The 12,887-nt window shown below is 40.1% G+C and overlaps 1 protein-coding gene across 1 annotated transcript in view; it reads right to left on the reverse strand.

Annotated features, from left to right (window-relative positions):
* Positions 1–2,239: 2,239 nt before the first annotated feature.
* ACO1 (aconitase 1) overlaps positions 2,240–12,887 on the reverse strand; it is a 40,561-nt gene continuing 29,913 nt past the window's right edge. Inside the window, exons 12-21 of the mRNA XM_059833260.1 lie at positions 10,716–10,851; positions 10,116–10,200; positions 9,618–9,774; positions 8,938–9,062; positions 8,063–8,167; positions 7,227–7,369; positions 5,668–5,815; positions 5,131–5,253; positions 3,923–4,108; positions 2,240–2,640 (exon numbers count right to left, since the gene is read on the reverse strand). Of these exons, the coding sequence (XP_059689243.1) occupies positions 2,527–2,640; positions 3,923–4,108; positions 5,131–5,253; positions 5,668–5,815; positions 7,227–7,369; positions 8,063–8,167; positions 8,938–9,062; positions 9,618–9,774; positions 10,116–10,200; positions 10,716–10,851 (1,322 nt within the window). The 3' untranslated portion in view covers positions 2,240–2,526. The remainder of the gene's footprint in view (positions 2,641–3,922; positions 4,109–5,130; positions 5,254–5,667; positions 5,816–7,226; positions 7,370–8,062; positions 8,168–8,937; positions 9,063–9,617; positions 9,775–10,115; positions 10,201–10,715; positions 10,852–12,887) is intronic.

Genomic DNA, 12,887 nt, shown 5'->3' on the forward strand with positions numbered 1-12,887 from the left:
GTGTCTGAAACCTGAACTCTGAAGAAAACAAACCACCTTGAACAGGAACCTAACTCAGAGTCCAAAAATTATTTAAGCTACCTAACAGTAGAGACAGTGAGACTTGCAGTGTTCTTTTAAACAGTGTTATGTGGCATTAAAAGCAAAACAACTTTTTAAGCACTGCTTCACGTTCTACCCCAGTCCATGCCTTTTACTGTGAAAGCTGTATGCACTGTACAAGAACCCTGAATCTCTTCCTACAGTAACGTACTCTGTGTTTAGTTTTTACCCAGTAAATTCACTGTTCTTATAGCTGCTTCCAAAAAGGAAACACGGAACAATGCATAAAGATGATTTATGGTTGGATAATGCCTCCCCTCCAAAAATACGAGGAACAAAGATTTTTGAAAAAGGCTGGTTTAGCACTTTCAAATTAAAAATACATAGAAAATCAGGGTCCCTGAGTTTGCTGTGTGAAAGGGCCACCTACTTTGGGACTCCTGGCATAAAAAACCCCAAAAAAATCAGTCTTAAGTTTCACAGCTTATAGTAGTAACTACAGGGAAGTTAAGGGATTTTTCCTGTTGTTTGAATGCAAAGGTTGCATACTAAAACAAGTCCACAGTTCAGCCTAAATGAGCGTAATAAAGGTTGATGAGGTAACACATTAATAAGAATTCAACTTAATACAAGCCTACCTTCAGTACACAGTAGAGATGGAAGGGTGGGAAAGAACACCAGCGCTCTACTTGGCCTTTGACAGTATCGAATTTTTCTTGCAATTGAACCTAAAGTTGCATATTTATTACCAAATAATGCTCAAGATTATGACCATATTAACAACTCTCTGTTAAGATGTTTCACAGAACCACAGAAGAGCTGAGGTTGGGAGGGACCTCTAGAGGTCATCTTATCACTTACAGCAGTTTGCCCAGGACCATGCTCAGACAGCATCTGAACTTCTCCAAGGATGGAGACACCACAACCTGTCTGGGCAATCTCTTCCAGTCAGTGCCTGGTCACCCTCACAGTAAAAAAGAGTTTCCTGATGTTCAGAGGGGACCTCCTGTGTGTCAGTTTGTGCCCATTGCTTCTTACCCCATCATTACGCACCACTCAGAAGAGCCTGGCTGCATCTTCTTTGTGCCTTCCATTCAGATGCTTGTACACAAACAATGGAGATGTCCCCAGGCCTTCTCTTCACTGGGCTAAACAGTCCCGGTTCTCTCAGGTTGTCCTCATGAGAGATGCTCCAGACCCTGCAGCATTTTAGTGGGCCTCTGCTGGATTCACTAGAGGAGCTCTGTTTGTTGTAATCAAGCAAGAATAGCCTGTTGCAGGTACAGTGCAATCTCTGTCCCCTCCTTAAGCCTCCTGACTTCTTTCAGAACTATTTTCATTTTTTTTTTCCAGAAACAACTGGAGCCAACTGCATCAAAAACACGTTAGGAGATTACTTTAAAAGAAGTTTTCCACTATGTTAATTGTTGTGGCAGTTGCTCTAAATACAGTTAAGAGTAAGAATTAGTACTATAACCTTGTTTATCTCTGAGTAAAAGGATATTTGTTACCACTGTAAATAGAGTCATGTGGTATTGTGGATTGGGTGGTCACTGACTTCAACAAATGCGTTAGTGTAATCATTGGTTGCTAACTGCCATAAAAGTTGCTGACAAGGATCTTGAAATTGTGGTAGATTGTCTTCTTGAGGACACAAAACAAAGGGAAGTACATCACAGCAGTATTCTGTTGGGTTACAGAAGACTGCCAGTATCTCTAGTCATGCTGTCTCATGCAGATTACTCAAAGAAACAAGAATTAAAATACGAGAAGTCAGGACTTGTATGACTCTGCTCCTCCAGGGCCAATGAGAAGAGTTTAAAGTCAAAGCTTTGTTCTGCATCTCGGTACTGAGGATAACATGACAAAAACGACCAAACTTCTTGAAAATAAATTTAATTTTATCCATTAGAAATATTATCCCCAATAGGTCCACCTTTCCACAAAGGCTTAGATTTTAAACAACAAAGTTCACATTTTTAAAAATTAATAAACAGCTAAATGATTTCAGTATTAGATTCAGATTCTGGTCAACTGAATAAGAGAAAGCAAGTCAGTATCAGGTAATCAGGAAGGAATAAAAATTATTTTTTATACTGTCAGTTAATTTTTGGACCACTGATATGAGCATAGAACTTAACTTCAGAGTCAAACTAAATGAACCAAATACATGAAATCAGCACATGATCTTCAACAGTTCCACAGATTCCAGTAGTATTTTAATGACTTTTGCATTGTATTCTAAGGTAAGTCAAGCCAACCACCATACAAAACAAATAATAAATGCTCTTTACTTTAACTGGGCAAGCACGTCCAGTTTCCTGATACACAGAATAATTCAGCATTGTAAACAAGCCTTCTAATACCATCCATTAAAAAACTGTTCACTTTATGGTTCATGCTTTCAAATTTATGATTACCATAGTTTTATTGCGCTCACCAGAAGCAGGCTTGTACCTGGACTTTTTTGCTTAATGTTTTTGATTAGGATGCCATTTTACGGATCATGTAGTTCAGAATGCCGCCGTTGTGGAAGTAAGTGAGCTCCACGTCAGTGTCAAATCTCATGATGGCGTGAAAGGTTTTCCCAGTATCCAGCTGTTGTGGTCAAAGAAAGTTATTTAAGCAGCAGAACCTTCCACACGTTACATGACATCATTGTAAGGACTATTATGATAGTTTTGCCATCTTAAGAAATTGTGATAGAAAGTTAAAGTGAACAGGCACTCACTGGACATCAGTATTTCTTTCCACACCAGACTACTGCTAGCTGCTTAAGAGGAAAGTGGTTTAAAATAAACCATAATAAACACGGTATGGAGTCTCCTTGCACTGCATTTACCACCTCATTTAGATTTATTGTTGATATAAGCCTAGATGCATGAAAGCTGACCATCCTTTCAAGTGGTTATACTAATTCTTGATGTTCTTCTCTATAGTCATTCTTCTGGCTTAGGTGCAACAGCAATACTAATTTCATTAGCTTTCTTTGAGGCCTAGTGCTTGGGAATCAGAATAGCACAGAGACAAGTGCATGAAGCGAATAAAATTCCTCTAGGCAGTGAATAAGGCTCCTCTAGGCAGGTACTTCCAAATCAATGCAGTGTTCATCTGTGACTGATAAGCTGACCAACTCTTTGGGATCTATACTTTCTCCATTTCAGGGCAGTTAATGGGACATTTATAAACAACTATTGCTAGTAACTAATCCAGGGAGACCCCTGCATTAAATGAACATGCAGTTAAGTAGGTTGTTTTGCTAACTGCAGTAAAAAAGCAGACTTTGATGCTATTAGGTTAAGTCAGTCAGTTTTACTGATGTTCCAATCAAGAATAAACCAAATTTTTATTGTAGATGCTAGTATTTTTCAAAAAAGAGCGTAGGAGGCATGGCTAGACAAAAAGCAGTCTTTCAAACACAGGGCCTGAAGTTTAACAGACTTTATGCTGGGTATGCTTAGACTTCACTGTGAATGCTGCAGTCTACAATATTCTGTCAGTTGACTTGTCAATGCATTATTTTAAATTCATTTAAATAAGTTAGTTTAATTTATTTAATTTAATACTTACAGTTCACTTTCTATTGTGCTTCAAATATTTAACTGAGACAGAAAAATTTATAGTGGACTTTTCAAGATTGGTCCAGAATACAGGACTGCTTTGTGCTAAATAAAATAGTCACGGCATGCTGTTTTTATATCCCATCATAGTAAATCCCTATTACAATGACTGGTTTCATCCCCTTCACCATCTCAAGTCTTCTCCCTTCCTCAAGTGAGAGAAGCTTAACTGCCATATGAAAGCACGTTGTTTAAAGACACAGTTAATTTTGAGTGAAATTACAGTGATTCAGAAAATTCAGCCCTTGGGTGTCTCATACCTTAATCTGGATATTCATCTGCGGTTTTAGTTTTTCAGGAATGATAATCGTGTAACGCTCCCGTCCAGTGAGTCCTAAAGTCCCTGCATCCTCTCCAGGTAAATACTGCAGAGGAATCACTCCCATCCCTACTAGGTTGCTTCGATGAATTCTCTCATAGCTTTCAGCAAGCACAGCCTTGACGCCCTAAAAATACACAACACGTATAGTTATCTTCATGGTTCAGGATAGTCTTTCTGTGTTCATAGGAAGGAAATTGGTATGTTTGTGGGCCCCTCCATTTCAGTTACCACCTACTGGTAGAGTCAGCATGTCTGTCTGACAGCAGACTGTCCAGAATTACTTCATTATATGTTAACGTTCAAACATCTTTGAAAGAAGTCTGATTGTCAAAAAATTACATACACTTTCTTAGGAATACTGCATACTTCTTTAACATGTCTTATATAGAGCACCACTAGTCATTTCCGTATCTTGCTAATTCAGTGTTGCCCTCCCACACTACAAGCTCCAGGATGCAGTTTAATTAATTTCTAAATTTTTACGTGTTAATACAGTTAAGACAGAAAAATCACCACTGGAAAAAAAACAAAACCCCAAACTTGGACAAATGTAATCTTAAACACCAACTCTCCTAAAACTTTAATACTACACACACTATTGCCTTCACAAATTCCACATCAAGAAAGCTTGAATCAGAGTTCAGGCTGGTAAATAGCGTAGGACAGGACAGACAAAGAACGAAACAGATACTTCACTGTATGTGGGTTTCTATTAGGCTCCTGTAACAATACTGCTAAGCATCCCTGCAATCTGCATGGCTAAGCCATGCTAGGTTTCATTTTCACTGATACTACTTTTCTCTTACACTTTCTATCTTCCCTGCTAGATGAGCTGAAGGAGGCAGCTGGAAGCAGACCCAAGCTTTACTGGGTTATGGGAAGCAGAAGTAAAGAAACTGGCCTTTCTGGTGTAGCCTTGTGGATTTCTAGCTGAAGATCATTCAAGGCTTCCAGTCTGAACAGGATCTATTAATATTTAAATAGTTTTTGCAACTCTGCTGTGGCTCTTGGAGGCAGCTGAGCTTTCAAAATAGCTCTGCTACCAAAAGTGAGAATGAGCTACCCAGGATGTGGTAGTAAGCTAGTCTTCCTGACAAATGAATGCACTTTTAAGTACTGTCCTTCTAGTTTACTGCAGTCACTCACCAAGAGGAACGGTCCTTTAGCTGCCCAGTCTCTGGAACTTCCTGCTCCATATTCCTTCCCAGCCAGCACAATCAGAGGATGGCCAGCCTGCTTGTATCTTTCTGCAGCATCAAACACGTCCAGCTGGAATGAAAATGCCAACCACTTTATATACTTCTGGGGGTTGAAGCACGGTTCCAGGAAAACAAGGGAAAAAAGCGTCCTCATATAAAGAGCTGAAGCCCACGCTTTCTGCCAAGCAGCACTTTAAGGATATTAACCATACAGTGCTTTGTGGCTTCTAGCCTGATCTCCCAACACAAACCCGAACCTTCCACTACCACTTCTACAGTGGTTATACTCTCCACTGATATGCCTGATAGCACCACATTATGTAGGTATGTATGACCTGCTTCCCTAGGTCAATACAGCTCTGGTCCCCTCATTAGCTTTACTTAAAAGGCACTGAAGTAAATGACCTAAGCTGTAAGAAGGAAAGCCAGTACTAATCTCCTTTACTGTCAGTGAGCTTCAGTTTAGAGCAGCATGTGTACTTACAATTTCCCCAGAAGGGAAATGGACAGTCTGAGGTCCTTGTTTATCAATAAATTTGTTCACCAAGCGAATGTTTGCAAATGTTCCTCTGGCCATGACAGCATCATTCCCTCTGCGGGAGCCATAAGAATTGAACTCTCGAGGAGTCAAGCTATTAAGGGAAAAGAAAACAAAGAAAACAAAGGAAACTGGGTAATGAACTGGTGTTCCTGAGGCGGGTATGTACATAGTTCCCATTATGGCAGTAGCATCCAGTTAGCTGATACTTCTATTTTTAAGATTTTTTGAAGGAAAGAAGAAAAAAAAAAAAAGTCTGTCTATAGCTTGGTCACAGGAAGCAGCATCCACAGTATTCTCATCTCTTGCCCTAGAAAACAGTATCTGATAGTGACGCAAGGATATAGTTCACATTAGGTCAGAAGATGAAATACAATTCTTTTCTTAATAGCTGGCTACTCAAAATCCTCCTCGTTATTTATATTAGCATAGCACCTAGAACAAAGATAGAGACACCACTGTGCTAAACATCTAAAAGGCAGAGACAGCCCCTGCTGCAAGTTAGAACTACGGAAGAAAAAGTTCATTTGCAAAGAGAGATATGGGAATGAGAGGACACTCCAGCCTACCCTGTAAACAAAAAATGTGCTGGAATGTGACAGAAAATTGGACTGTTTGCACTGGGCTACATCTAAACAGCAGCTATGACATACAACATCTGTTTTATAATGTGTGTAGGACTATTAAGGTTTCAAAATGACTTATAGCAGAGGACCAAAGAGTCCAGAGCAGTTAGTTTTCAGAAGAACACACTGTTTTAATCAATTTCCTCTCCAGAATTATTAGGTCTAGTGAAAATATTTTTTTGTAATAATGTCAATGCTGTTTCTCAAAACACCACTGAAGTTGTAAGAAGTGCTAAACCAGAGAATAAAAATATTATATTATCAGTGAAGACTGAATAGGGCAACTCAGCAAGTCCTAGTCTTGCCTGAAGTTGAACCCAGAGTACTAAACTGACAGGCTGGCCATAGAAAAAGAGCAACATTTTACAGCAGTTCAGACTCCATCCACAATAGCTTTGCGAGTTTTTGCAGCTGTGCTGAAACCTAAACTTCTGGATGTTCTATAGCTCCTGATAGCCTATATCTGTGAAACAGTTGCATATGCTTTAAGAAGTGAGTATAAAACCAGTTTTTGGCATTAAGGGCCACGATCATTTTACTTCGACAGGGAGACAAATCCCGATTCCCTTATTTATGAATAGACTTACTGCAAAAACTAGCCTGAAAGTTATCTTCTTCCCCTCTCTCCATACAAAGGTCTTCAGCTTTCCAGTGTAATAGATGTGCACACTCTATGCAAGTTCTTAGACTTGGTGAGAGCTGCTGGAACAGCAGAGAAAGAAATGCTTTTCTTTCTTTTTTTACATATTCTCCAGGCTTCCGTCAAAATATACAAGCATATGTGAACAGGCAGCAGATACGTGTGCCTGTAACACAGTATAGTAGTGGTAGCTTGTTTCCTTTTCCCATTTTGTAACAAGAACAAGAAGTAGTGCTTACCCTCTGCTGGTTAAATAACGGGCTGCAGGACTATTTCTTGCTATATTCCCAGCTGGAGATATGTGGTCAGTTGTCACAGAATCCCCAAAACTCAACAGGACATAAGCATCTTCTATTGTTTTTGGGGTCTGAAGAGCCAAAGTCTAAACAGTCATAAATAAAAACAAAATCATTAAAATATGACACAGAACTCCTTTACCTTTCTCAGAAGTGTAACTTGCAAAATAAAGTCTCCCTTTTTATACAAGTTAGAAGAAAGAAAAAAACCCGACCTTATTCAAAATGTCTATGTTCTTGAACAAAATATGATGTCCTGGCTGGTCTGTCAGCAAGCTCATGCATGAAGAAAATAGATGAGGCAAAAAAATTAGCTGAAGCTTCCTGTGATACATGCATGAACGCAGATGAAAATCCAGGATTCCTAGACATCTGCATGCATTGTAATCTGTGTTTTCTTTTAAATAGTACTGAAATAGCAATCTGAACACTGAACTATTTAGTGCAAAATGCAGGCAAGCAGAATTGTGGATTTTGCTTCCTGTCCTTTTCGCTCACTTGCTTTGTGACTATTTAAAAGTATTCCAGCTCAAGGAATACTCTCCAAAGGAGACTTTTCAAAAGCCCTGAAGTGACAGGGAATTCTTACAATTTTCAGATTGACTCATGCCTTTGTATTAAAATGAATACAATAGTGCAATTCTAACATTTGAAAACCAAGGCCTCAATAGGCTATGATGGATGCTCCCAGGCCCCTTGAAGTGGCTTTGCTTCACCTTTAACATTCATCAAGGTCACTACACACTTTGACTTGATTCAAAGGGAAAGCATGCACGTACCAGACCATCAAAGAAAGGTGGAGATTTGATGTAAGTTGACTTGGGATTCCAAGTATATAGTTTATCTGAAGGAGCATCTAAGGCATTCCAAGATTCGTTTACTGTCTGAAATACACACAAAAACATCCCACTGATTTCTAAGTTTTCAGAAGCAATGAAATTACTTCACATCCAGGTAAAATTACAAATATCACTTCAGCAACAGCCTTGTGTATTTCTTAAAGCACTTTGGGAAATTCTTATGACAATACACATTATGTTTGTGTTTTGTTTTCCTTTTTTAATGATTCTATCATTAAAAGAGTTAGGAAAACCCTCACTTCATTACAAAAGAAGAGCTGCTCATACAGCTTTCTGACAATAACCTGTATTATGTACACAGATAACACCTCATAGTTCTCAAGTATATTTATCAGTAATCTTAAGAAGTTTTCCTAGCATGTAAACCTTAAGGATATTTTGTTTCAATACCTGAGAAAGGCTTGCAGGAAGACATTACCAAGTACAAGTTTTTTTCTGATGTGAATGCTATTAAGTAATGCAAATGAACATTATGTCAGCTGAAAAAACCCAAACATCTGTGAAGCTGGAATATCTCACTTTCTAATACCAGCCTGGGATGACTGTTTAAAACACATCATCTACATGTTACATTAAAAAAATCATTAAGTAGCAATTTTCAGGACACGACTGTCTGCAAGAACAAATGAATTAACCAGAAGTCATTTAAAAAGAAATCTCATTTGAATCCTTGTCAGAACAGGAGCAACAGCAATAGAAGGAAAAGGTTTGTTTCATTATCAAGACCAGCTTATTTAACATCTTCAGAATAGCACAGTATGTTAATCAAACTACTGCCCAAAATATTAATTCACCTCTATTTTTTGGTAGACCTCCTTGAACATCCCAGGAATAACAAACTGACGCTCAACAGCCTGAATCTCATTTCTTGTTGGCCAGATATCTTTCAGGAAAATCTTCTTCCCTGAAGCATTTATTCCTGTAGAAAATGGTATTGTTATGGTTGTAGCATAAATTTTCCATTGAGAAAGAAAAAGTTTATCGTGTTGTCCTTTAGCTACGTGTTCCTTCAAACCTTGTCAACACTCATGAGACACACTTTATTTTGCCTACAAGGGTCTGACAGAAGAGGGCCTCATAGACTTGATGATGCCTCTACATACGCCTTCTTTTGTGATTTCCAATAATTTCCAGAATCATTCATAGAATAATTTAGGTTGGAAAGGATCTTTGAGAGTTGTCTAGCTGAACTACCTGCTCAAAGAAAGTCTACTACATCAGGTTCCTCATGAAACTGCCACCCAGATATAACCAAAAAGATACTCCTGTAGAATTAGAATACTGGCCACGCTTGGCTTTCCCCATTCTCCATCATACAGACTCCTTGTCGCTGTTTCTTAACAATTGTATGCTTTGTATCCCAGAGGTACTCAGTCACTTGAAGCATGTCCCTAGGACAAATGTTTCTGAAGAGCTTAATTGCAACCAGTGTAGCTTATAAGCTGTGAAAAGAAGCATCCTGACACTGTCTTACCCAAAGGCTCTTTCTCAAAGTCGATCCGGATAGTCCCTGCAATTGCATAGGCTATTACCAGTGGCGGGGAGGCTAGGTAGTTAGCACGGGTGTTGGGATGGACACGCCCTTCGAAATTCCTATTGCCAGACAACACACCCACTGCTACGAGGTCTCCCTGCAAGAGAGAGTTTGAGACAAAAGGTAGCTGAGGTGCTTGCAGACTCCACACACCCAGCAGGTCTGCAGAACTGTACCGTGCTACAACATTAATGACTGGACAGTCACAGAACTGTCTCTTTCCAAACAATCCCAAAGCAATTCCCACAGAGAAGAGAATATAGACTGAATTTACTTAAGATAAACAATCCCAAAAGCAATTCCCACAGAGAAGAGAATATAGACTGAATTTACTTAAGACACAGCTGAGAAGAGTCAGTGCACAGTATAACACAGCTCAGAACAGCACACAACGGTGAACAGCTTACCTAAAAAAGCTGCACAGGAAAAGCTGCATACCTGCGTAATGGCCTCAACAACAGACTCTGGCAGGGGTCCACTATTGCCAATGCATGTCATACAGCCATAACCCACCACATCAAACCTAGACAAAGCACAAAAATCATCAGTGAACAAAAAGCTATTTTGGAGTAAACGTTTAACCCCTTAGCAGTTGGCTAGAGTTACTTTCAGAAGATGTACTGTTTTAACAAAGGAATTGCTCCTGGAGACAGCACTTTGAGAACGCTCAATTTTTATCATTGCAGTGACTGTCTGTGCACACAGAATGACACCTGGGAAATGTGTTATCTAGCAAAATGAACAATATAGTGTCATTTATGCTTTTTTAAAACCATTACTCTTGAAAAATAACCCATTTTACTGCTTAAGAACATGAGTCTTCAAGAAGCTACAGCAGGCAACAGGACTTCTCCCTCATCGGCACAAAGTCAGCCAGCACAACAGCAATGCGTTGTTGTGATCCTCATGCAGGATCATGCTGTATGATCCCTGCCATAGCTTTTAAGCTGTACCGAGAAATAGTTATTCTATTGCATCGCTTGTTGTCAATGCTTCAGTTAAGCAGCCATAGGACAACAGTAAGAAAAGCACTCTTACCCTAGTTGGGAAAGGTAACTCATAACTCCACTCTCCCTCAGATAGTAAGTGACAACCCCGCTTCCTGGGGACAGGCTAGTTTTAATGTATGGCTTCACTGTCAAACCAGCTTCAACAGCTTTCTTAGCAAGCAATCCTGAAAAATGCAAAGGAGAGTTGCAGTTTTTCCTGGAAGTGGGACAGTTTGGTGGATCAACAGGTAACAGAAGTACCATTAAATAACTGGAAAACAGAAAAGGCTCTACTTCCAGCAATGAAAGTATAGTGAGCCAAAAGTACTAATCCCAGAATAACCAGCTAGAGCTCAAGTGCTCTGTTGAACAGTAGATCCAGTCTGCAACTTCTGTTCCACTGGAAAGTTGCTGGAAGTTGCATTCGGCAAGAGGCACTCACGCTGGGGCAGCACGTAGACATTCAAAACTCAAATGGTTAGATGAACACTATTCGTAAGACAAGCGTCCCACAAAAAATGCAATGAATAATTGTTAACTTACCACTTATGGTGGTCTAGTGACCCGGTGCTGAAATTAACTGCCAACATATGACTTGCTGCCCTCAGAAGGAGATGGCTATGACAGCACCAACTCTGTCCCTCGTCACAAGGAAGCTATCTCACAATCTCACTCCTGCTTGTTGCAGGAGTGCTGTTTTACCACTCCTGGATTTGTAACTCGGGTAGAGATGTTTTAGTAGTGTATGTGTTACCAGACACATATTTATCCTGAATTTCTTCTTTCTAAATGAATTGTCCATACATAGATGAATGTTCAGAAAACAAGCTCCCTCCAGCCCTTTCCCAGGACGGACATAAAAGAAGAAGCAGCTATGCAAACTATGCAAAATTTCACATTCTCATGCCTCTCACACATCCACTTAGATAAGAAAACATAGACCAGCTCTGCTTTGATCCAACATGATCTCCAATAGGAAGACATCATCTAACAGGTTTGGTTCTGCCAGCTGTTTGACAGCTCTGTTAGACATGACCTGGAGACCTCTACTTTTGAGTGTTGTATGAGAAGGCCTACACTGATACCTTTGGAGGCCTAAAGGTAGATGTATGAATTTAAAAAAGCAGTCCTATTCCTGAAATTGCTGAGGATCCTTAGCTGCCAGAGGAAGCTGTGGAAACTGGAGCTCTTGGGTACTTTTGAAAAGGTGACCATGAACAAATCATCATCCTAGGACCCAAGAGCCTGACAAGCCTGTTTGAAAGTGTTGCCTTCTGGTTTCCTGCCAATACCGTTTCTGAAAAGAATGCAAAGTCAGACTCTAAAAACTGGCAAGGAAATGCCAGAACTTAAATTGCTTTGAACAACCTTAATCCAACACCATGCTTGTTTTGGCTGGGGTGGAGTTAATTTTCTTCACAGCAACTAGTATGGAGCTGTGTTTTGGATTTGTGCTGGAAACAGTGTTGATAAGGCAGGGATGTTTTAGTTCCTGCTGAGCAGGGCTTACACAGCGTCAAGGCCTTTTCTGCTTCTCACACCACCCCACCAGCGAGTAGGCTGGGGGTCCACAAGAAGTTGTGAGGGGACACAGCTGGACAGCTGACCCCAACTGACCAAAGGGATATTCCACACCATATGGCATCATGCTCAGCATAGAAAGCTGGGGGAGGAAGAAGGAAAGGGGGGACATTCAGGGTAATGCCGTTCATCATCCCAAGCAACCGTTATGCGTGATAGAGCCCTGCTTTCCTGCAGATAGCTGAACACCTGCCTGCCAACGGGAAGTAATGAATTAATTTCTTGCTTTGCTTTGCTTCCTTGCACAGCTTTTGCTCTACCTATTAAACTGTCTTTATCTCAACCCAAGAGTTTTCTCACTTTTACTCTTCTGATTCTCTCCCCCATACCACCTGAGGGGAGTGAGCGAGCAGCTGTGTGGTGCTTAGTTGCCAGCTGGGACTAAACCACGACAAACACCTTTGTAAAATCAGATTAGGCTGTCAAGGCTACCACAGCATGCACTCACTATCGCCTCAGACACACAGTCCCTGCACATGATTTGGTGCACAGGATATACAGTGGTAGTCTGAAACAACTATTCATATTTTGGATTCCTTTTAGCTTGGTTACTTAGTGTGGGAGCCCTGTATGTTTTATTTACCTTCATTTCAAACTGCACTCTGAAAGCCACATTATCATGTTTCTTGTGGGTATTTCA

The sequence above is a fragment of the Gavia stellata genome, chromosome Z (assembly GCF_030936135.1).
Source record: "Gavia stellata isolate bGavSte3 chromosome Z, bGavSte3.hap2, whole genome shotgun sequence".
Lineage (NCBI taxonomy): Eukaryota > Metazoa > Chordata > Aves > Gaviiformes > Gaviidae > Gavia > Gavia stellata.